Raw genomic sequence first — 24,322 nt, forward strand, 5'->3', positions numbered from 1 at the left:
GAGGGATATGGCATATGGAGGGTTAGAATAAGAGATTATGGTAAGATGGATGTCAGAGTTTCTGCTTAGGGAAGTGGTATACTTGTGGGTAACAGTTAGATATAGTAGGTGACCATTTCTGTATGGCTGAGGTGGAATGAAGAAACAGGTCATAAGTTTAAGGAAGTTAAGGAATTAGATCAGAGGGTTTGAGGAACAGGATGGAGAGTAGTTTTGATTTTTGACTTTTCTGATTAGAAAAAAATTCAACAGTCACATAATACTCTCAATGTATTTTATTTTAAATATTAAAAATATTTCATGCCCTCTATTACAAAGGCTGTTTTCCCTCTTTATATATTTAAATTTAATTGAACATCACTGAATAATATGGCTAAGAAATGATTTAGAAATGGAAAAAGATAATTTGTTTCAAATAATATATACATGAGACTCCAAATATATTCAGACATTCATATACATGATGAAAGAGTTGTTTCCAAAAATACACTTTAGTTCTAGTATCACCAAGAAACTTTTGTATTAAATTATTTAAAGGCTTGATCAATCTAAGACCTAACTCCAGGGGGTCCTCAGTATAACATTTTAGATGTTTTAAAAATAAGATGACAGAAATTCTTATAACAGAGTTTCATTTGACTCAAAAGAATAATAATGGAGGTACTTGTCAATACTAACATGGTTAATTATAAGGCAGAAGTGCTGGGGGGGAAAGATTAGAAAACTGAGAAAGATATGTACTATACATCATGACAAAAATAATTCAACCGACATTTATTACACAGCTACTGTGTATAAAGCACTGTTCCAGGTATTAGGTGAGATACAAAGTTTAGGTAAGACACGTTCATTTATACCATTGCTGGAATGAGAGCTCACAGCAATGAAATAACAGATTTGTGAAATTATCAAAGTATAGAAACAAGGCGCAAAGAATATCTTCTGTAGTAATAAGAAAGGGCAGCCAGGTTAAAGTTGGAGATATTCACAATTGCTTAGAAAAGAGCATTCAGGATTTTACTTTTATTAAATCTTCAATGTCAGATTCCAACTACACTTTTAGTTTCAGTAAAATCCCTCTCTTCCAACTAGTTTCTCAAAAGAGGTCTTTAAAACACTTGAGGGAAACAATGGATATTCAGACTCATTTACTAGATATTAGAGTAGAAACTTAGCTGTGATAATAAAAAGAGCAGACATTTAAACTGAAACAATGCTTCCAAAGGAGAAACACTCTAAAATACACCAAAAGGTGACATATTAGCAGAAGATTAAAAAAAGCAAGAAATGGTTTTATATCTCTATTTTTAAAGGCATGACTGGAAAAGCACCTGTCCTACCCCCCACCGCTACCTCAATAAAGACTGAAGTGTCCTCAAACATCCCACATCAAAAAGGAAGCACAACCTGACTGTTTAACTGATGTCCTGTTTTAGGTGTCTGGTTTTATATTGTACCTCTGATTCTAGAAACCATCTACGCTGCTGTTTTCAAGGGATTTATTTTCAAAATCTAATCAGAGCAAGATTTTTTAATGTGGAGAGACCAGACACTGCAATTCAGAGGTGCTATAATATTACTCTACCATTCCCTACCCACCACCTCCCCACTCCCATTCTCTGAAATAATGACAATCCAATTTTTTTGGTAGGGAGGGTTTTGTCTTGTTTGGTGGCTGTACACTTATGCATCCTGTAGCTTCCTGAACCTACAGCAGAAAAGATTTTGCAGGGCATTTTGGTTAGAAAGCTCTTAAAAATCAAATAATGCACATAAATTTTCCAAGCCTTCCTAATCCTCAGATTTAGGGACAAAATACTTAAAGAAAGGAAAAAATATTGGAACAAGAAGGTTCCAAATTAGGGTGAAATAATTCTTGCAAATTATCTTGTGTTAATAGTAAAGCACCAAATGAACTATAAAGTGATTATAAAATTATATTTTTATCAGTAAGAGGAACAGAATATCAATCAGTAGTGTTTTAATATATATTATTTGACAAACACCCTTATTCTTCTCCCTAAGAAGCTGTGAAGACTTTAAATGCCAACAAGGAATCTTTGATTAGGTATTAAAACAAAAACTCCTTAGCTGGGATGCCGTATTTAGTCAACCTATCATTATTGCTGCATTAATATTATGAGCCTTTTGTCTTTGCAGTCTAGCAACTGGTCTTGTTCTTCAATTGGAACTGCTCTCTCCAGAGTTAACAGCAATAATAAAAATATTCAATCCTTTTTGGAAAATCTTTTCCAAATGGGGAAAAAAATAAAGATGTTTCACTCAACCAGAAAAAAGCAACATTAAATATTAGATTTAACACTGAGTATTTAAATTTAGTGTATTTAGTAAATACATTAAATTATTATATTGGTTGCTAATGCCACAGATAAATCCAAGGTTTTGTGGGGGTGGGTGGAGAAGACTGAGCTTTCAAGTATATTTGGAGGGGTTATATGATATGCAAAATTCCAATACATAGCTAACAATTTGACTAAGTATCTTAACTTTTTTTTTTTAACTTCATCACAGTACTTGTCCTGAACTGTTACACTAATGCAAAAATTCACTTGAAATTAAAATACTTATTCTGCACACAAGGAATTAAAATAAAACTGAAAGGAGAAGAAAATGCTTTATAAAACTAGGACTCTGAATGAATTGGATATAGAAAGTTTCTCTAATGTTTCTAAAGTTTCTTGAAAAAGAAAAATTATATATACTCTTGAAAAAAATGATAAAACTAGAACTACATTTCAAAACTTTTTTTTTTTTTGCAGGGCAATGGGGGTTAAGTAACTTGCCCAGGGTCACACAGCTACTAAGTGTCAAGTGTCTGAGGCCGGATTTGAACTCAGGTACTCCTGAATCCAGGGCCGGTGCTTTATCCACTGTGCCACCTAGCTGCCCCCCTATTTCAAAACTTAAGGTGGGTTTTTTATCATTAATGAAGAGGCAGACTAAAATAGATGAAATGTCTGAGCTAAGATGATATTTGGGTAGGAAGAGTCTCTGGGCCTGAAAGCTCAAGACTGAGTTAGTGATAGATGAGAACAAAACCATTAAACAATCAGTTTTTTTTTCTACTGGGATAGGTGAGCAGATGTCACCATGGAAACAAGACCAAATATCTCCACGGTACAAAGTAGATGAAAGTATGGAAGAAAGAGACTGTCATGCAAAATTGAAATACAATACCACCATGTTTGTCACTAGCAAGTTTTCAAGGTCACTAGAAAATGATAGAGTATCAGTTTCCCAAGTCATTCCACTGATAGATAGGGAAAGAAGAAAAAAAGAAACCCCAGAATACTTCAAGAGGTAGAAGTGATTCCATGCTAGGCCAACACATTTTATCAGGCAACATGATTTTCTGGCTGGATGTCACAAATAGAAAATACTACAATAATTTAATTTTTAGTGAACATAGCAATCAACCCAGGTTTCAACAAAATGCATTGAAATAAAAGCACACTGCTACAGTGCACTATTTGCTGCTAGAAACTTGGGTCAAGAGGAAAAGAACTTTTGTGGTCTTGGATTAATTAGTTTGTGATTCTTTGTCACTCATAAAGCCACCATGACCTTTTTTTTTTTTGGTGAGGCAATTGGGGCCAAGTGACTTGCCCAGGGTCACACAGCCAGTAAGTGTCAAGTGTCTGAGGCCAGATCCAAACTCAGGTCCTCCTGACTCCAGGGCCAGTGCTCCATCCACTGTGCCACCTAGCTGCCCCTACCATGACTTTTTAATAATAAATTCCTTAAAGGGTAAGTATATGAAAGGTGAACATCACCTTGGTCAAAGTGAGTGGGTTCTTCAGTACTTCAGCTAGAGGTATCTTCCTCAAAAATATGTCAGCAAGATCAAAGCATATCAAAAAGATAAAGAGCAACAAAATGGATTTCCTGACACTTTAAAGTTGGTTATACATCATAATTTGCATAAAAACATAAATAAAATCAAAAATCAGGGTTAAAATGTGAAACAAGGAAAAAGTAATAACCTCACATTCTTAAGGCAAGACAATACAGGTCCCTTTAAGGAGACACTTAAATCCATAGACGATAAAATCCCAGAGCTACAGTTAGGCATGTAAATATAGAACCTGTTAAAAAAAAAACAGGTAAAAACTATTAGTTTTTGTAATAGCTACTTTAAGGAATTCTTAAGTATACATACATACATGTAAACTTTTCCTCTTCCCACAGAAAACTAGAAGTTCAGTGATCTGCTATGTTTCATTAAATATTTGCTCATTAAAAACTACAGATGCTCTAATGTAAGCACAAAAACAACACTATCTGTAACATCTAAAGTAGAAAGGAACGTATTTTTTAAAAAAAAAGACAAAACCCTTGAGACACCAAATCCAGTGTGTAAAAATTAGTACAGCATAATTTATAGCAGGCCTGAAGCAGAGAGCAAAAAATTTATTTCCAAGTGGTTAAGCTTCAAAATAATCAAGGATTTATAAGAGAAAAAAATCCTAAATCACTGCTATTTTTTCTTTGTGGTTTTGTTTTTGGAGCTTATCTTCAGTTTATTTCTTTTTTGTGTGTGTGAGGCAGATGGGGTAAAGTGACTTGCCCAGAGTCACACAGCTAGTAAGTGTCAAGTGTCTGATTTTAGATTTCAACTCAGGTTCTCCCGAATCCAAGGTCGGTGCTTTATCCACTGTGCCACCTAGCTGCCCCTCAGTTTTTTTGTTTGTTTGGTTTTTTTTGATGAGGCAATTGGGGTTAAGTGACTTGTCTAGGATCACACAGCTAGTAAGTATTAAGTGTCTGAGGCCGGATTTGAATTCAGGTCCTCCTGACTCTGGGGCTGGTGCTCTATCCACTGCACCACCTAGCTGCGCCCCTCAGTTTATTTCTAATAGCTAAATGCAGAACATCTTACCTGCTAAATATTTTATATTATCAAGCTTGTGTGATTCAAGCATGGTTTTCAGGCCAGCAACTTCAGTGTCTATCTTTCTGTCTGTCTGAGTAAGAGCCCGGAGTTGTTGTGCCTGCTTTAAAACAAAGAGGTACAGAACAATATATAACTACCAGTTATCAGGTCCCATTAAACTCATACATCTAATTTAAGAAGCTTGACCTAACTCTGCTTCACTGTGGGAGGCAGTACATCATAGTGGATAGAGTGCTGGACTTGTCTCTGGCACTGTGTCACAAAAACTCTGAGCCTTCATTTCTCCACTTAGAGAGATTCTCTCCAGGGATATTACAGGGTATAAATGAGAATATATAAATAGTACTTTCAAAACCTTTTGTGAATCCCCCCAGCATGCACGTGTAGTTTCTACCACATTTTTTGAATAGTTTGTACTCTAACTGGTCTATGAACCCCGATTCTTTAATTAGACTATAAGCTCAATAAGGGCAAGGGTCATTTCTTCAGGTTAAAAAACCCCCACACAACAGTCCCTACAGTAATGACCACAGAAGAGACAACTCAAAATGCTTATTTTAAGTGAATCTAAAGGCAAGAGTGCTATCCTGCTATTTTGTATTCCCAAATTTTCTAACATAAACCAAAACCAGCATAATCTATATGGCTGATCATCATGTGGTTTGGATATACACAGAGATATATTGAAACATAATACAGTTAAGACTGATTATAAAATAACCCATAAAGGTTAGTCATGTTCCTCATAGAATTACTATATTCCTACTCAATTTACTTACACACAATGAAACTTGAATTTTTAAAAATGCTGATGGCTGGTGAGTAGTTTTATATTGATTGCTACCCTTCCGATATAAAATAAAGAAAATCTGGATAAGCAGTTTTCTATTAGGCATCAGTGTACCACGATTCCTTCATAAGGACCTAAAAAAACCTCCTTTAGTTCCAAAGGGGGTATTCAGCTTCAAAACAAAAATATCTATCATTTATTCCATACTTTAAGATTTGTAAAAACACTTCAAATGTTATCACACTTGATCTAACAACAACCCTGGGAAGTATTATCACAGCCCCTACAGTTAAGGAAACTGGCTCTGAGAGAGGTTAAGTGACTTGCCTACGGTCACAGAGCAAGTATCTGAGGCAGGATTTGAACTCTAATCTTCCTGACATGAAATTCAGTGATTTATCCATTACTCCATCTAGCAATCAATGCACAAGTAAATTTGATTGTGCTCTAGTGGAGAGTTTGGGAAGTGAGGGTCAACTCCACTTGAATTAGTAAGTTTACAATCATAACCCTTTCTTTCATGGTCAGATTTTTAATTTGATGAAAAATTCAGGATTTAGAAGTGGAAGGAGAAGGAAGCTGCTTTTTGGAAACAGGATATTCATCTTTCAGAAAAGAAAGGTTCTCCCTGATGCTTAGCATCAGTTATTATTGAATATTAGTGTTCAAATGGTTCAGGCGGAGTATAGGAATTATGCATTTATTATTTAAATGTTATCAGGTCATATCACCCATAGACTTTAAAGAGTGGTCTCAGTAAGGACCAGCTAAATACCTCTTATGAAAATAAAAAAGTATAAGATGACAACTAATAGGATTAAAAAGTGAAACAAACAAATAAGGCTCTCTGTATCAACAATCCCAACAATTATCCTCCCCAAACCCCGGTGGGGAAGTCATTTTTCCCTGGGCACTTCAAAAAGGTAACAATTAGTGTCTGGCTTTCCAATGAAATTGTAAGTCTAGTACCTATCTCTATCTAGTTTTCTACAACATCAACACAATTTCAGCTAACCATTTTCCCCACCTATCTTCCTGCAGGATCAGTAAGTGTTAACTTAAAAATAACCCATAGGAAATAATTCCATTTAACTATTCAGTTGCTTTTGTTAAAAAAAAGGTGTTTTATTGATTCATTTTCAATCAATTCATTGATTCATCAGTTATTTTAGGAGAGAACCCTGTCTTTGACAAACTTACAACTGAGCAAAAACATCAATATTAATGACATCCTATCCTTTCACTGTTCATTTCTAAAGAGACATTGCTGTATGCCCAACAGGATTCAAATATCTTTGTTTTTGAGTTATTTTAGCCACTAAAGTAATTTTCAAATTCTGAGGCTCTACAATCCTCATTTGGAATACAATTCTACTAGATGCACTGGGAGACATCATAGAATGGAAGAAAAGCAGGAAGAATCTCTTGATAATTCCTTTTGTAAACCAGTACAAAAGCTACCTAATGTTTGCTACTTGTTAAAAAGGATTTTGCATCTTTAGGATCAGATTCTACTGTCACTGAACCTGAGAGCTCATATTTTTACCACAGACACACTGATTATTATCCATTAATTTTTTTAGTCATAACAGGAGACAAAAGTATATTTAAGAAAGAGCAGAGCAATACTCAGTTTTACTTCTTACCAATGCTAATACTTCTGATCTCATTTCAAGTAGCTTCCTTTCATTCAGAGAATACTGAAAAGATAAAATTTAACTTGTATTAGACTACACAATACTCTAATATCATAATTATTATTGTAAGAGAGTACCAGGTCTGGAGTCAGGAAGAGTCATCTTCCTGAGTTCAAATCTGGCCTCAGACACTTAGTAGCTCTATGATTCTGGACAAATCATTAAATTTTTTTTTTTTAATGAAGCAATTGGGGTTAAGTGACTTGCCCAGGGTCACACAGCTAGTAAGTGTTAAGTGTCTGAGGCCGGATTTGAACTCAGGTACTCCTGACTCCAGGGCCGGTGCTCTATCCACTGCGCCACCTAGCTGCCCCTCATTTAAATTTTTTATTTTTATTTTTATTTTTTTGCGGTGCAATGGGGATTAAGTGACTTGCCCAGGGTCACATAGCTAGTAATTGTCAAGTGTCTGAGGCTGGATTTGAACTCAGGTACTCCTGAATCCAGGGCTGGTGCTTTATCTACTACTCCACCCAGCTGCCCCCCAAATCATTTAAATTTAACACTGTTTGCCTTAGTCTCTCATAATTGAAATGAGCTGAAGGAAATGGCAAACCATTCCAGTCTCTTTACCAGGAAAACCCCAAATAGGGTCATGAAGAGTCAGACACAACTGAAAACGACAAAGCTTTCTAGAATTATCTGAAGGTATAGGAACAACCATATTACTTTTGTCTGGGGATGTACTATTAATTGTAAATAAGAGATGTAATCCTCCAGATGCAGCATCCTAAATACTCTGGATTTTTTCTCTGGAACTTATTGCTATCTCTAGTTTCATTTCTCCTTTAAGGATTTAATTTTGGTGGAGAATGAAAAAGGTGGGGAGGAGCAATCTAAGACACATTGGATGTTGGCAAATCAGGTGGCTGAGGCCGGAACAGAAAGAATAGAGGGAAAATAGTTGTTGAAAAAAAATTGTACATGTTGATTTACATGCCAAATCATACAAATCTTGTGACTTATTAAATATACTTAACTCGTATAATCACCATGAGAGCTAAGCAGCATGATTTTCTTTACCTGTCAAGTATCAATTATAAAAAGAATCACACTACAGAGTTATAGTTGGTGCTACTTTGAACTGGGTGACAATACTTAGAACTAAGCATGTATTTTCCCTTTGGCCATAGTTTAGTGCAGTTTTTTGGCATGTAGATTACATTTAGTCCTATTACTCGAGTGACTGGAATTCTTGAAATGAGTACAGGCAAGCAACAATTTGTAGTTTTGGTGGCAAGTGGAAATAATTTAGTTTAGTATTTTTTTTCAAACATCATGTGAAATGCTTAACACTAAAAAAAATTCCACTATACTTTCTATCTGTAAAGAATAAAAAAAACAAGAATCAGGTTAGCAAAGAGGAGAAGGCCCCAAACTAAAAGGAATCTTAGAAGCAGGTAGCAGTCAAATATGATGAATAGATAAATGATAACCCTAATCTTTTAAGCTACAGGTTCAGTGCAAGGAGGCTTACTACCAGAGGGCAACATGGTACAATTTTCTAGCATTTGTCTATTGCACTAGTCCTAACCATCTGAATATTAAGAAGTCTCCTTTCCATAAGAATATACCATATTGCTTCATTTATTATCCAAAAGGAAACATATAATCATTTTAAGATTAAATAATAAAAGTAACCTAATCTGTTTATATTAGGCATCTAACTAATAGCTCCAGTGAAACATACAACTACACTAATGGCTTCAGTTGAAAATAACAAGGGCATCCCTTCAAGCAGGGAAAAAATAGTTCTCTACATTTCACTGGTTTTGTCCATGTTTTTACTACCTTCCTCAACTGCAAGTGCAGGTCAGGCTGGATTAAAGAACAGGCTGTCTGCAGTAAATATAGGTTCTTACTTACAAAATCATAAGATCTAAAAAGTACAAGAAAGAAGTATACTTTCCTTTAGAAACTGGTCATATGTTAATAGCCACTTTGCACATAGTAGGAATTTGAAGTATAGTGGGCACTTAGATTCCCAGTCATAGCACTAGATTAAAAAGTGACTGTCTCTTGGTCTCAAAAATGTACAGCCTCAGTGTGTATGAGAAAAATGTGAAGAGAAAAAAACAAGAGCTAATAATTATTCTTCAGTTTTGTGTGTACCAAATTTTATGCCAATAAAAGACAATTTAGAAGGATACATTCTTTAGCAAGAAAGACAATGAGAAATGAGCTATAATTGAATTCTCTAGACTTCTATTTAGATCACTAAACCCACTGGTTATTTTTGCTATTAAAAATACTTAGCTATTAAGTTAATATGTCTGAGGCCAAAGAATATGACTTCAAAAGGAAACACAAAAAACAAGAGTGCTAATTTACAATTTAAATCTTTATTACTCCAGCCCAGTTATTGGCATGATTTATTTTTTTCTGAAATAGATTCTGAAGATACTTAGTCTTAATCAATACAATATTAGGATTAAGTGTAATCCTCATATTAAAATCTGGGTAATACACTAATAGTTCAGAAGTTCTTAATTCAATTATTTTATCAAAGAATCTAGGCTCAGTTTGACTAAACTTTGACATTTTCATTATGATAACATATGCCAAATTAAGTGAAAGAAAAGTTCCTGCAGGGAGAATAAAAACCAATCTAAAAGCTATTTTGAAATTTAGGGTGCAAGGGGAGTTGAGGAAATTTTTAAAATTCCAAAAATCAAGTAAAAGGTTTTTCCTGTGTCCAGGCCTGCCAGAGAGTTATGCATAGGATGGTCTTAAATGTTCAAACTTCATGCAAATTCAAGTTTCACCTAGAATTTTATCTTAAAATGAAATTCATTTCCAAAGGACATACCAATTCTTTGACTCTGCTCTTTTCTATATTGAAATCCAATTTATTATCTGCCCGGACTTTAAGTATTTCATCCTGGAAGGCAAGTGAGAGAAAAGAGGTGGAGAAAAAACAAACAAAATAAAATATCAGAGAAGGGATGCAATCAAAAGATGGATGTTACTCAATTCTACTTAACTAGAACATTACTCAATTCGTTACTATCTACTGAAGACAAACTCCTTTGTTCTTTTATATAGAAATACTCACTATTTAGAAGCCAAATAGGAGCATGGTATTTTTTAAAATACAAAAAGGAGATATTGCTCAAGAGCATATATCCTTCTTCTTTAAGGAGTGTTCCCTCTATATACAACTTTGACTTACTGTTGGAGAGAGAGACAAAGTAGTATTATTAAAAATAACTTATTGATTTCTTTGTAAAAAGAAAAAGAAAAAGTAAAAACAACTTATTACCAAATAGACAAAATAATATTCTGTAATAGTTCTACTGAAAGGTATGTAACACGTAACCCCTTTGAGCCATTTAATGTTCTAAGAACTTATTTTTCACGTGACATTGTGAATCTGACCAATCTCAATTCATAAAGATGAACTTTAATGGGTTGAAGCTAGCCCCTATATTAGGAAGATTGTGGGTTCAAGTCCAACCTTTGACACATGTTGGCATTTGCATGTACACACACACAAACACACTCACCTGTATTATGACAAACTGACTAGCTTAAACTATTGTCTCCCCTGAAGAACCACTCATTTAATATTCATCATTTAGTTTTTGTGGTCACTACGGTTCCGTACATCGATAAAAAAATAACAATAAAGAATTTCGCTTCTTTAATTTTGTATCAGTGTCCCCTTTCAGAGATGAGGAATAGTCCAGAGTTTTTAGTCTGGGGTCTGCCAACTTGCTTTTTTGCTAACTGTATTTCAATATAACCATTTTCCCTTGTAATTCTATGTATTTCATTTTATAAATTTAAGTACATCAATCTGAAAAAAGGGTCTATAGTCTTCATTAGACTGCCAAGACACAAAAAGTTTAAGAATTCCTTGTCTAGGTTGTGTTTGAGTTGAAGATATTTTCCCCTCTTTTTTTGAGCAGTCAACTAACATTAAATGTTTGCTCTGTACCAGACAATGGGTAAGTGCTGAGTGCAGAGAGGCAAAAATGCAAGTCCTTGACCTCAAGAAGCAAACACTGTAGAGGGGAGACAATATGCAAATAACTTATCTACATAAGATATAAGCAATGTAAATGAAAGATAATTCATTTACAGAAAACCGAGATATTGAGTGGAGTCCTTAGATCTATGGGATCACCAAGAAGAGGCATCCAGGCTTAAATAAGGTCCAAGCAAAGGAGCTTTTCTGGAAAAATAAAAATGCCAGAGGGAGGAGGGGTTCAGGATGTTCACTTGAGCAGGCAACATGTCAGTCACACTGGTACCTTTGGCATGTCTCTCTAGCACCTCCATTCAGGAGGGACTATGAATATGCAATAGTATGAACCATATCCATTCAGCAGCTTTTCGACCCTGGAAGATGCCTCCAACCCTGCAGCACACTCCACCAGATGATAAGCTCCTCTCTGGGACCTCCACTGGGGGAAGTACCCCAGCAGTCATTGTCATTCCTCTCCTAGCTCTGCTCCTCTCTCCAGAATTCTCCACCTTTATGCTAGCAGCCTTCTCACTTTGGAAAATGCCTCTGCCCCTGCAGCCCTCTCCTTCAATGGGTGAATACCTCATCTCCATTTTGTGAAACGTCCAATTCGGCCATTCTTACTCCTCTCCTGGCTCCATTCTTCTCTGGATGTCTCCTCTTGGCTCCCAAGTGGATATCCCACCATTTAATAAGTATCCCTTTCCCCTACTCCCATTCAAATGTAAACTTCTTTAGGGCAGGTGCTCTCTTTCTTTTTTACTTGCATTTGTATTTTCAGCCCTTATCAGCACAATGCCAGACAAGCCAAGCTCTTGTGTTTTTTTTTTTGTTTTTTTTGTTTTGTTTTGTTTTGTTTGTTTTTAGTGAGGCAGTTGGGGTTAAGTGACTTGCCCAGGGTCACACAGCTAGTAAGTGTAAAGTGTCTGAGGCCGGATTTGAACTCAGGTACTACTGACTCCAGGGCCGGTGCTCTATCCACTGCGCAACCTAGCCGCCCCAAGCGGCAAGCTCTTAATTGATGCTCTATATATCTATCTATCTCAAGGGAAGGAATTAGCCATGGTGGGGAGTGGGGAAAATATGGGGTGGTATAGGAACCAGGAAAAGCTTCCTGCAGAATGTGGGTTTCGAGCTGAGTCTTCAAAGAAGCCAAGGAAGCTAGGAGGCAGAAGTGAGGGGGAAACTGCCAGATATGGGGCACAGCCAGTTGGGAGTGGAAGGATATGGGGTACTGAATATGGGGAAAAGCGAATAAAGTGGTTTGGCTGGATCGCAGAATGCATAAATTATAAGAAGAGTGGAAATAGGAAGGGGTCAGACTGTAAAGGGCTTTAGATACCAAATATATTTGATCCTGGATTTGAATTATTGATTAGGGAGGGTAACATGATTAGACCTATACTTTAGGAAAAATCACTTTGGCAGCTAAGCCAAGGGTAGACTGGAGTGAGGAGACCCAAAGTAGAGAGACCAAGTAGTAGTTCAAGGTGTAAAGTGCTAAGGGCCTACACCATGGTGGCATCAGTGTGAGTGGAGATAAGGGAACTTTTATGGGAGATATTCTGAGGGTAGAAATGACAAAACTTAACAACAGATTAGATATGTGGGGGAATGAGAAGTAGAGGATATCCTGGAAGTTGCACGGCTGGGTAACTGACAGAATAGTGGCGCCAGGAAAACTGGAAAGAGAGAAGTGACTGAGGAAAGAACAATGAGCTCAGTTTTGGACATGATGAATTTGAGATGATCCAGTTTAAGATGTCCAAAAGACAGTTGGTGATATGAGACTGATGCTCAGGAGAGAGGTTAGGACTGGATACAGGGATCTTGGAGTTATTTGTGTATAGAAGATAGGTGAACACAGAGGAGCAGAAGGGATCAACAGCTAAACTAGTATGGAGGGAAAAGAAAACAGAACAGAGATTTGGGCAACACCTAGTGAACAAATTAGTTTAGCTATATCAAGCTACAGTTGCTTCTCTATCTCTTTGACATTGTCATGCTTTATAAGAAATTCTCAAATATTAGAAAAATTCAAAATCTGGATGAAGAAAAAAACTGAGACTAGCTATTGGTTGTCTTTCTAGCACAGGCTCCCAATTCCTACTGCTGAGTTCAGTGTGGTTTTTTTTTTTTGCTGGGCAATGGGGGTTAAGTGACTTGCCCAGGGTCACACAGCTAGTGTCAAGTGTCTGAGGCCGGATTTAAACTCAGGTACTCCTGAATCCAGGACGGGTACTTTATCCACTGCGCTACCTAGCTGCCCCCGAGTTCAGTGTGTTTTAAATGAACTAAACATTAGAAGGACCAGGTAAGTCAACTGTTGCAAAAATATTATGACAAACTTTGAAATAAAAAACGTTCATCCTACTACTATCCTTATTTTCTTTGCCTCATGGATTTTAAAAAAATGCACTGTGCCAATTAATGCAACTTGGTCCTTTGAGGTATTCTTTTTTTTTTTTTTTTTTGCAGGACAATGGAGGTTAAGTGACTTGCCCAGGGTCACACAGCTAGTAAGTGTCAAGTGTCTGAGGCCGGATTTGAACTCAGGGAGTCCTGAATCCAGGGCCGGTGCTTTATCCACTGCGCCACCTAGCCGCCCCCTCTTTGAAGTATTCTTAAATTCTAGTCCTTCTAGTGTAATAACAAGTACTTTTAAAACTATATTCATTAATAACTTTATTATTACAAATAAAGAATATCTTACCGCCATTCGCTGTTTTAACTGCATGAATTCAAGCATTAATTTCTAAAAACATCAAAAAAGAAGCAAGTCAAATATAATAATAAATTAAAAGTTTATAAAAAATGAAAAAAAGCTAAAACTCAGTTTTTCTCCTGGACCAGGATCCTTTTTTTATTTCTCCTCCCATTTTATGAATTTCAAGTTTGTTCAAGATAATTCACTTATGTCAAGATTCCCTTCAATTTAGTATATTAACAATTATACTATTACATTAATTATACAATGTTTCTTGAAGGAGATATGTACTAATAAATATTAAGTCAAAAAATGTTTAGTTGGTTTTTTGTGTCCTTAAGGCTGGACCTTCCTCTTTTACAGTATCTCATTCAAATTTTTTTCAATGACTAGTCTTAGACGTAATCTGAAATTATAGCTTTCAAAGATGCTTCTTCAATAATTTTAAGTCCATTCATCTGGCCAAAAGGAGAGGATTACCTTTGAAGCTGAAATAAAAGGAAATGAGTCTTTTTTAGATTTTTTTGAAGGACCAAGAGTATACAGTTGGTAAAGTCCTTGAGTTAATAAGTATAACATTTTCAGTTAAAAGGCACATTATGAACTAGTAATTATCATAGAGGGCAGCTAGGTGGTACAGTGAATAGAGTGCCAGGCTTAGAATTAGGAAGACTCATCTTTGTGAGTTCAAATCCGGCCTCAGACACTTACTAGCTGTATGACCCTGGGCAAGTCATTTAACTGCTTGTCTCAATTTCCTTATCTGTAGAATGAGCTGAAGGAAATGGCAAACCATTGCAGTTTCTTTGCCAAGAAAACCCCAAATGGGGTCACAGAGAACAACCAGCAACTATTATAGAGCTTGGACTTCAAACCTCAAGATCAGGAGTTCTGAACCTGGTATCTGTAAACTTAAAAAAAATGATAACTGTATTTCAATAGAACTGGCTTCATTTGTAATCTTATATATTTTATTTACTTCCCTGAAAAACATTATTCTGATGTGTTTATAGGCTTTACAATACTGCTTAAGGGGTCCATCATATAAAAAAGGTTAAAAATCCCTGCTTTATAGTATTATGAAAATTTTTTTTCACTGCATAAGGAATTTAAAAACTTACATTAACAATTCAATTTGATAGTAGTGCCTTACCATAAAAGGTTTTATAAGCAGGAGGGGTTCTATTGGCTTACCTCATTTTCTGCTCTGAGGGTTGAAAATTCACTCTTTTCTAAAATGATCATATCCTTTTTGACACCAGCAATCTGAGACATTATCTGCTGTACAGTGATTTCCTAGGAAAAGAAAAGCCCATATACAATAGACTTATGTTTACCTAGAATGTTCAACTTATCCTCTCTTTGGAGTTCTGGTCAAATGTAGCCACTTTTTACCCATCTCTAAGAGGGCCTGTATGTAACATATTAGCTGTTCATCACCACCAAGGGGATTATTAAAATTGTGAAATTGAAAATTGTGTCTAGTTATGCTTTTTTTTTTTTTGGTGGGGCAATGAGGGTTAAGTAATTTGCCCAGGGTCACACAGATAGTAAGTGTCAAGCATCTGAGGTCAATTATGAACTCATGATTGGTGCTTTATCTACTATGCCACCTAGCTACCCCTAGTTATACTTTTTTTCCCCTAGTTATACTTTTAAGAATACTTGATTTTTGGTCACTTCTAAATTTACTAAAACAAGAACAATCATCTTTTTGATATCTAGTTTAAATATCGTATGTCTAGGTTAAGAAACATTATCAAACATATGTAAAATGCTTTTCAAATCTTAAAGTACCATATACATGCTTAGCTATTAAGTATTAGTAGGAAAGCTTTAGAGAAAATTTAATCTCCTACTTTCCCTCTTTGCTCCCCAAACCACACCATAGCGACTACAAGAGAAGCAGTTACATTTTTATTTTCAATAGCTGAATTTTCATGGTTGTCTCTGAGGACTTTGGAGATGACTGCTTGGTACTTTTCATTTGAACACAGGTGCCCAATGAATGTTAGGTTCAAAACACAACATAGGGTAATGATACACAAATGCATATACCAATTTACTTATTTAAAAATGCATAAAATACCCACAAACCTAGAAGATTTTCCTCTCATCTAACCTGATGCACCTTGGTGACCATATCCTGGTTGACAACATCCATGTTGTTGTTCATGATCTTCACTAATGCAGAGACAATGATTTCTGCTTGTTGGGTGGTAAACCCTAAATAAATAAAACAACCACAATCAGGAAAATTCTACACTTCGGATAAAACCTTCAAAGAAATATCCCAATTAAAAGACTAAAAAAAGAGATATCTGATAGCAAAGGCTTTTTTTTTGTACTAGTATGACCAATCTGTGGATGTGTCAATTGTCACAAGAAAACATTTCTGTGGGTACATAAGGAAATGTAGCAGAATTCAAAGACATGAACAGGCTTTTATGAACACTTATGTGCCAGGGCACTGGGGGATACAAAAGACCAAATAAATAAATCAAAAGAGTCCCTGTCCTCAAAGATGATAAATCTAGAGCAGAAACAGGAATCTGAAAAATACAATCTAAACATCTCATTTTAAAGATAAAGAAAGTAAGGACTAGGAAGATTAAGGACTGGCCTCAGGTTTTATAGGTAACAAGCATAAAAAGTAGAATTTTAATCCTGACACCAGTGTTTTTTATTGTATTATGAAGAGTTTACATTCTGTCTGGGGAAATAGCATGTACCCATTAAAGTAAATAAAAAACACAATACAAAGGAAACAAGATAAAGGTGGCCAGGAGGCAGACTGATGGATTTTAAATGCCACAGATCTGTATATTATCCTAGAAGTAAGAAATAGGGAGCCACTAGTGCTTTTTGAGCAAGATAGTGACATGGTTAGATTTGTGGTTTAGGGATATCAAGTTGCCAGCTGTGTGGAGAATGGATTGGCAATAGAGACTTGAAGAAGGGTGCTTAATTAGTAAGTTATTCAATAAATCAATAATTAAGTGCCTGCTATGTGCCAGGCAATGTGCTATATGTGCTGAGGATAAGCTACTCACAATAAACTCACATTTCAAGGGGGAGTCAATAAATGTAGATACAGATATTGAACATAAAGTGAATACAAATAAATACAGAGTAATTAATTATAAGGTAGGCAGGGAGAGTAGTACCAGCAGTTGGAGAGATCATGAAAAGTTTCATAGAGAAAATGGTGCTTGAGCTGTACCCTAAAGGAACAGAGGGTTCTATGAAGTAGAGATGAGGAGCAAGTGCACTCTAGGAATAGGGGGCAGCCAATGCAAAGTCATGGCAATGAGAAATGGAGGGCCGGATCACAGAATGTACAATGAGTCTGAAAAGATAGACTGGGGTCAGGTTCTGAAGGGCTTTAAAAGCTAAGCAGAGAAGATGAATTTACTGAGTAGAGGACAGAAATGATCAGAAAGGCACTTAAGGAGAATGGAAAATGGACTAAAGGAGGGAGAAACTGAGGCAAAAAGACCAATTATGAAGCTATCAAAATCTGGGCAAGATATGATTAAAAACCTAAACTAAGGAGGTGGCAGTATGGAGAAGGGGTCGGATGTGAGAGATTATCAACCTGGGGGGCTGGAAAAGTGGTGGTTGCCTTCAACAGAAATAGCAAAATTTGGAAGAGGACTAGATTTTTAGAGAAAGAGAATGAGTTCTGTTTTGGACAGGCTGAGATTGAGATGTCTTCAAACCCAGTTTGAAATGTCCATTAAGTAAATGGTGATGCAGGCCGAAGCTCAGGTAGAGAATAGGAAGAACTATCCTATTACTTCATTAATCCCTTTGCCTCGCCTCTCCTGAACTTCTTTGCCCTCATCAATATCTTCAATCTTTTCATTTCTCATTCCTTTCTCAGGTCATTAGTCTTGCTCTGACTTGACTTCCATCCCTCTTCAATCATGATTTTATAGTTAGCCATTTAAACTCTACATTTTCCTCTACTCTTGAATAGACTATAGTCTTGCTAACAGGAATTGTTTGATTCACTATTTGTATTTTCAGCACCAAGCACATAGTAAGCACTTAGTAAATATTTGTTGATTGATATAGAGTTGAACTGACTAACTAATAGAGTAGTGATTGGAAGTATAGCAAACATGAAATGAAAGGAAGTTATGGTCAGACACAGGAATGTCAACTTTTGATTAAGGAAGTTGAACATTTATAAGTAAAAGTAAGATCCAAGTTACTTAAATAATTCAAGGAAGAGGTAAGGGAGTTCTAAGGTACCACTAAGGTGGTAACTATGTGGGTAGAGAAGGGATGGATGGGAGCAGAAAAAGGGTTTTTGTTTTGTTGTGCTTAATTCTGTGACTTTGGCCACCTCTCTAAAAAATACAGGGTATGGAAGCTGTTTGACCAGTCAGTCAAGAAGTATTTATAAGGTACTTCCTTCATTTTCTCATCTCTTTTTAGGAAGTTTTCTACATGTATACACTACTGGTTAAATAATTAAACAATGAAAAAAAAATCACAGTTGCCTTTACTTCAATAAAAATGTATCCACTTAAAACTTGTTCATTTATTTTCCAGCAAATTATGCTTACTTCCTTTTATTTTAAAAAAGTACTATTAAATGAGCAGCTACATATACATAATGTGTTATTTTATATGATTTCCAGTACAGACAATTCCTTTTCAGCCCAACTTTTGAAATGCAAACTTTTTTTTGGTTTTTGTTTTTGTTTTTTGCACAGCAATGAGGGTTAAGTGACTTGCCCAGGGTCACACAGCTAGTGTCAAGTGTCTCAGGCTGGATCTGAACTCAGGTCTTCCTGAATCCAGGGTTGGTGCTTTACCCACTGCGTCACCTACCTGCTCCCAAACGCAAACTTTTGATTTTTTTTTTTTTTAAGTGAGGCAACTGAGGTTAAGTGACTTGCCCATGATCACACAGCTAGTAAGTGTTAAGTGTCTGAGGCTGGATTTGAACTCAGGTACTCCTGACTCCAGGGCTGGTGCTCTATCCACTGCGCCACCTAGCTGCCCCAAAAGCATACATAGGCTGTAATAAAACCATTGCCCAAACTGTCTTAAGGACAGTTGCTATGGGAACCTTGAACTTTGTTGACTTGTGTCTAAATTTATGTCAACAAGATTACATTTTGTGTAGTGATGCTATTACAACTTCCTTCAGAATAAGAAATTTACAGACCACTGTGTGCTCCATTAAAAGGTTTTAATTTATATATATGGGATAAAAAAATCTAGATTGAAATCTTGTTGAAACTACCAAGAGGATAAGATTGGTCATTTTTTTTTCTATTAGTATATCAACTAATTGACATAATTTATCAATTATATCAGAGTTAGCTAAGGTTCCTATTTTCTTTGTTGCCAGACTCCTACACAATAGGGATTACATAGAACTCATTCTAAGTTGATAGGCTGAAAGGATTTAAGGTAAAACTTTCTTGAATTGATTATTGATGTTTCTCCCTAATCCCCTGTGGCAGTTTATATTTTCAAGCTGGTGGTATTTTTTCTGTTTATTTCTTTGTCACAAAATAATATTTTTAGAATTCAGATTTGAGAATTACAGAGTAATAACAGAACAAATTTAAAAGCCTAGGTAAGAAAGTAAATGAAATTATGTTAGAATGCTTTATTTCTAAAAAAAAAAAAAGAATGCTTTATTTCTGAGCAATCAATATCTAAGAGAATTACCCTTTTCCTCCAGAAGACGCACCACAGCATGGGTGTCGAAGTACAGTTTCTTACTCCCTGATGAGTTGAAAATAGGTAACTTTTTAACTTCTTGTTGTGACGTAGCAGAAATACTCAGATCTAGGAAGGAAAGGAAAACACAAGGCAAAAAAACAGAACACATTTAGTAGCAAGCAGAGGCAATATAATAATGTGAAATAAAGCATACATAAAAATGCTTTGCCTTACATTTATCAAATAGCTCATATGCTTTAAAAATACTTTTAACACAGAGATGAGCCATTCATTAATTTCAATTAATCTCAACTCTTAAGTTTAAAGTCCTAAAATCTTCAGCTACAGAAATCACCCAGGCACCTGGAAAAGATACCTTAGGAACTGTCTTTATCCCCTAAATACTGCAAAAGAAAACTCAGAATCTGTCAGGGATGTTAGTTACCTCTAGTAATTCTTTCACAAATGGGAAGTTAGAACAAATAATCTCTAATGTTCCTTTCAAATGATAAGATTTTATGATTCCATGAAAATGGAAATATATGAAAAAACAATGATACTCTCCCTTCTCCTTCCTACCTAAATTCTCTAAAATTGAACACTAAGCTGATACTTCATCATTTCACTTTATTCTCATGCATAGACTTGGATCTAGCCTTCAATGGAGACTTTCTGTCTCTCTCACCTTCCACTTTATTAAAAGTGATGATTCCCCGCCCCATGTCCCCATGGGGTCAAGGAGCTTGCAAATATCAACAGATCTTTGGTACCAGATTATTCCAGTTCCAATTTCTAATATGATAATCATCTATGAGGACTTTTAAAAAATTGCAAAAGCTTTCTAAGCAAAAAATGATCCTGTTCTAAATAGTGCTTATAAGTTTAGTACTGAAGATTATAATAAAAGGTACTTGGTCCAAGATCATTAAAATGAATGTCATTTTATTAAATGTCAAATAATAATAGTTCCATTTGGCACCCCTACTACCATAAATTAGAAGCATAAACTGTTTTGACTTCAGTCAACTATATTCAGGGCAACACTTTTAGTATTTGGGATAACCAATTTTCTTCTAATAAAGATGGAAATGGAAGATTTTGTCAATCAACTGTAAATGAATAGATTTCACTGAATTAAAGTTCTATTTAGTTCTCAGCAGCTCTTAGTATATTAAAAGTAATAGTTTTAATATCTTCAAAACAAAGAAAAGTAAGCAATGGAAAAAGCACTGGCTCTAGGGGATGGAGGGACTGGCTTCAAATTCTACCAGATACTGCCTATGTGACCTTGGACAAGTCAATTATCTTCCCTGGGTTTCCACATTCGTAAAATAAGGGGGCAGCATTACATTGCCTCTCAAGTCTCCTTCCAGTTCTAGATCTATGATCAATTTTACTTTTCACTTTCAAAACATACCTTCTTGAAAATACAAAAGGCCACTAATAAAAACCAGCAAATAATAAACCCAATGAGCAGAGAACAGAGGCTTAATCCATTCATCTATTACTGGGCACTGATTATTTCCTTGCTGGGATCCTTTTTGTTTTTGTCTTCCTCTGTTTCTCTTTGCGTTTATTTACTGTTCTTTAAGGAAAAGTAATATCACTTTAAGCGGTGGAGTTGCCTGAAGGCAGAAAAGTTATGAGATTAATGGCCCTGTTAATGGTACTACACTGTTAATAACATAAAGTAAGTTGGCAAATTATTGGGAGAAATTGAAACACACTCCCAGTCCACAATCCTATAGATCATGAATATTACACAAATCAGATTTTCCTCAGGGCGTCACCTGGGCGACAACAAGCCTGACTAACATAATCAAAGTATGATATTATCAAGACCAAACACTTCTGGCTCAGAATCGCTAGGTGACCTTGGGATCAGTGACTTCCGAACCATGTACAAACAGGACTAACGACACCATCATCTCTCCTGAAGACAGCAGTATGGCTGACCTTTGACAACTCTCCCATCAATAACTTGATATAATGTAATAGTTTTAGAGCTATTTAAACTTCTGCATCTTAATACGACAATGCCAGCACTCCAAAGTTTCAAGTTAACTGGAAAAAACCTCTCTCTTCGTTTTCCTACTCGTAATCTGAAAGCTACCTCTCTCTCCAATCCTCTCTTTAGAAAGAAAATTTTAAAAGCTACTTTCATTTGAGGGTGGGGGAGGGGGGGAGAAGGACGGAAAACCACAGCTGTCAGCGCAAGGTGTCTTTCCACGATGACCCCAAGTGCAAGACCAAGTTCGGTTTAGACGCGGGCCTCCCCCCGTCCCCCACCCATTAAAAACTAAAACCACACACACCCTGGGTGCCCGGGCATCGGTGTTATTATAAGATCTTCTTAGCTGGGGGAACTGACTACACAGGTCAGTGCAGCTTTTCCTTGATGAGTCAGGGGCGAGGCAAGGGCCCTTTGCTCTCTCTCTCCTCCGGGAAGAGCGATGAACTCAGCTGACCCTGTCCTCCTCCTCCTCCTCCTTCCCCGCAGCTTCTTTTCCGCGAGGCGAGACCCCCGACTTCGGCAGCTGCATTCGCGTGCTTCCCGGGGTCCGCGGCTCCAGGCCTCCCCCACTCAGCCGCCCACCTCTCCCCTTCCTGCCTCCCCCTCACCTCTCCTCGCAGGAGCCAACACCGGGAAGCTGCACTGATGAAGGGGGCTGGCGACGCTAGGGACGAAGTACGACTTGCACCACAGCGACGGGCCACCGCCGCCTAGCCCCCCCGGGGCGGCGGCGGCGCCCGGAGAGGGCAGGCGAGGAGACGCGCGCGCGCCCGGCTCCTCCGCTCGGCTCAGGCTGCGGCTCCTGGACGTCTCGCGAGGCCTCCGGCGCGAGCGCTCCCAGTCTCCAAGGTGACGGCGCGGGGTCGCAGCCGCCACGAGCCGAGGGGAGGGCAGGAGGAAGAGCAGCATCAGCGGGGAGGCGCGTGACAGGCCGCCGAGGCCTACCGAGGGGCTAGGAGGCAGTCCTCGGAAACCCTCCGGGAAGGCGGACGACCCGTGGAGGCTCCGGAAACAGCCGCCGCCATAGGTCCCCCACCGCCTCCCGGGCAGCAGCAGCAACAGCAGCCGCCGCCGGGCCTGCCGGGGCTCGTTCGGCCTGACGCCGGCGACGGCTTCCCCGGCCATCGCTGACGCGTTCACTCACTAGTTCCAGCACGCGCTCATCCCTCGCCCACCGCCGGCCCCGTCCCACTAGCCTTCGGGAGCCGGGAGTTGGGTAGTAGAAGACAGCAACTGTCAGGAGCTGGATGCGGTCCCACCCTTTCCTGCGGGGGCGGGGGTGGGCGGGGCCGAGCCTAGGCTCTGGGCGTGCTCAGCCGCCAGGGGGCAGGGGTGTGGCCTGGAGCGGCGTGGGGGCGGGGAATAGGCGGAGCGTCGCTCCCGCCCGCCTCTGGTCCTGGTTCCTCTTCTCCAGCTGGAGCCAGGGAAGTGGAGGCTTCCTGCGTTCTTCCCTGTGCCCCCAGTATCCGAAGGCGGAGTGGGAGAGTTGAGTCACCCGAGCTTTGGGCTACGGCAGAGCAGGATAACTGGTTGCGCTTTTCGGTGTTAAGAAGCAACACAGCCTTCGGAGGAAAAGACTTCCGTGCTCTTGGGTCTTGTGAAAAGTTCAGCTGGCCAGTGGGCTGATTTGTCTTGCTTTGAGCATCTTTGTTGCTGCGAAGAGATTCTTTTTGGGGGATGGGTAGTTAATAATAGCTAACACTTGTGTATGTGAGAGGAGGGGGGGGGAGGTAGGTATTGCCAATAAAACATTATAAAGATACAGAAAAACAAGGTTCAGAAAGAGACATAAACTGGGCAACTTTGTTACTGCTTTGTTAAACATTAAAAGCCAGGCTAGGTAGCAAGATCTTGGTTTCTTATACATTCATTATTTTTGTGCTTTTTATATTAAAATGTTTGAAATGGATGAAGTTTTCTTAAAGTCCATAGATAAACAGCTCTCCAGCTACCCCATTCTCTAGTTTTCTTTTTCCTTCATTGTCAGCACAAAACCTCCTACAATCAATTGACTGGGGGTATTGAACTACATGACCTCTTAGGTACGTTCCAGCTCTAAGTCTGATCCTCTGATCCTAATTATTTGATTGCCAGAAATAAACCAAGGGTAGGATGCATGCCTCCAAGTTTGAGGGTGGCAGAGTATGCTGTAACTTTTGTAGTTAGAGTGATGAAAATGTGACATAGTAATGAAAATGTGACAACTTGTAGTATAGTGAACCAATTGGAAGTCCAGGTATTTATATGTCCTCAGAAGAGTGGGTAGTCCTGAGGGTGGCAATAAACTCTAATTGGCTAACAATTAATGAGAAAATGAATATTATAATTAGATGAGGGCTCATTCTAATGTGGGTCTTCCAGTGCATGACTTGGATCACCCAAGTCTTGGTCAAAGAGACTATATATAGGGGGCAGCTGGGTGGCACAATGGATAAAGCACCGGCCTTGGATTCAGGAAGACCTGAGTTCAAATCCAGCCTCAGACACTTGGCACTTACTAGCTGTATGACCCTGGGCAAGTCACTTAATCCTCATTGC

At 37.8% G+C, this 24,322-nt stretch overlaps 1 protein-coding gene across 1 annotated transcript; it reads right to left on the reverse strand.

Moving 5' to 3' along the window:
- Positions 1 to 576: 576 nt before the first annotated feature.
- MCUR1 (mitochondrial calcium uniporter regulator 1) lies at positions 577 to 23,050 on the reverse strand. Its single transcript, XM_043969219.1, has 9 exons — positions 22,393 to 23,050; positions 19,777 to 19,896; positions 16,202 to 16,305; positions 15,274 to 15,375; positions 14,086 to 14,127; positions 10,212 to 10,283; positions 7,352 to 7,405; positions 4,901 to 5,015; positions 577 to 4,106 (listed from the first exon to the last, which is right to left on the reverse strand). The coding sequence occupies exons 1-9, from the start codon at positions 22,907 to 22,909 to the stop codon at positions 4,051 to 4,053; spliced, it is 1,182 nt and encodes a 393-aa protein (XP_043825154.1). The 5' UTR covers positions 22,910 to 23,050; the 3' UTR covers positions 577 to 4,050.
- Positions 23,051 to 24,322: the final 1,272 nt, after the last annotated feature.

This window comes from Dromiciops gliroides, chromosome 1 (genome assembly GCF_019393635.1).
Source record: "Dromiciops gliroides isolate mDroGli1 chromosome 1, mDroGli1.pri, whole genome shotgun sequence".
Classification (NCBI taxonomy): domain Eukaryota; kingdom Metazoa; phylum Chordata; class Mammalia; order Microbiotheria; family Microbiotheriidae; genus Dromiciops; species Dromiciops gliroides.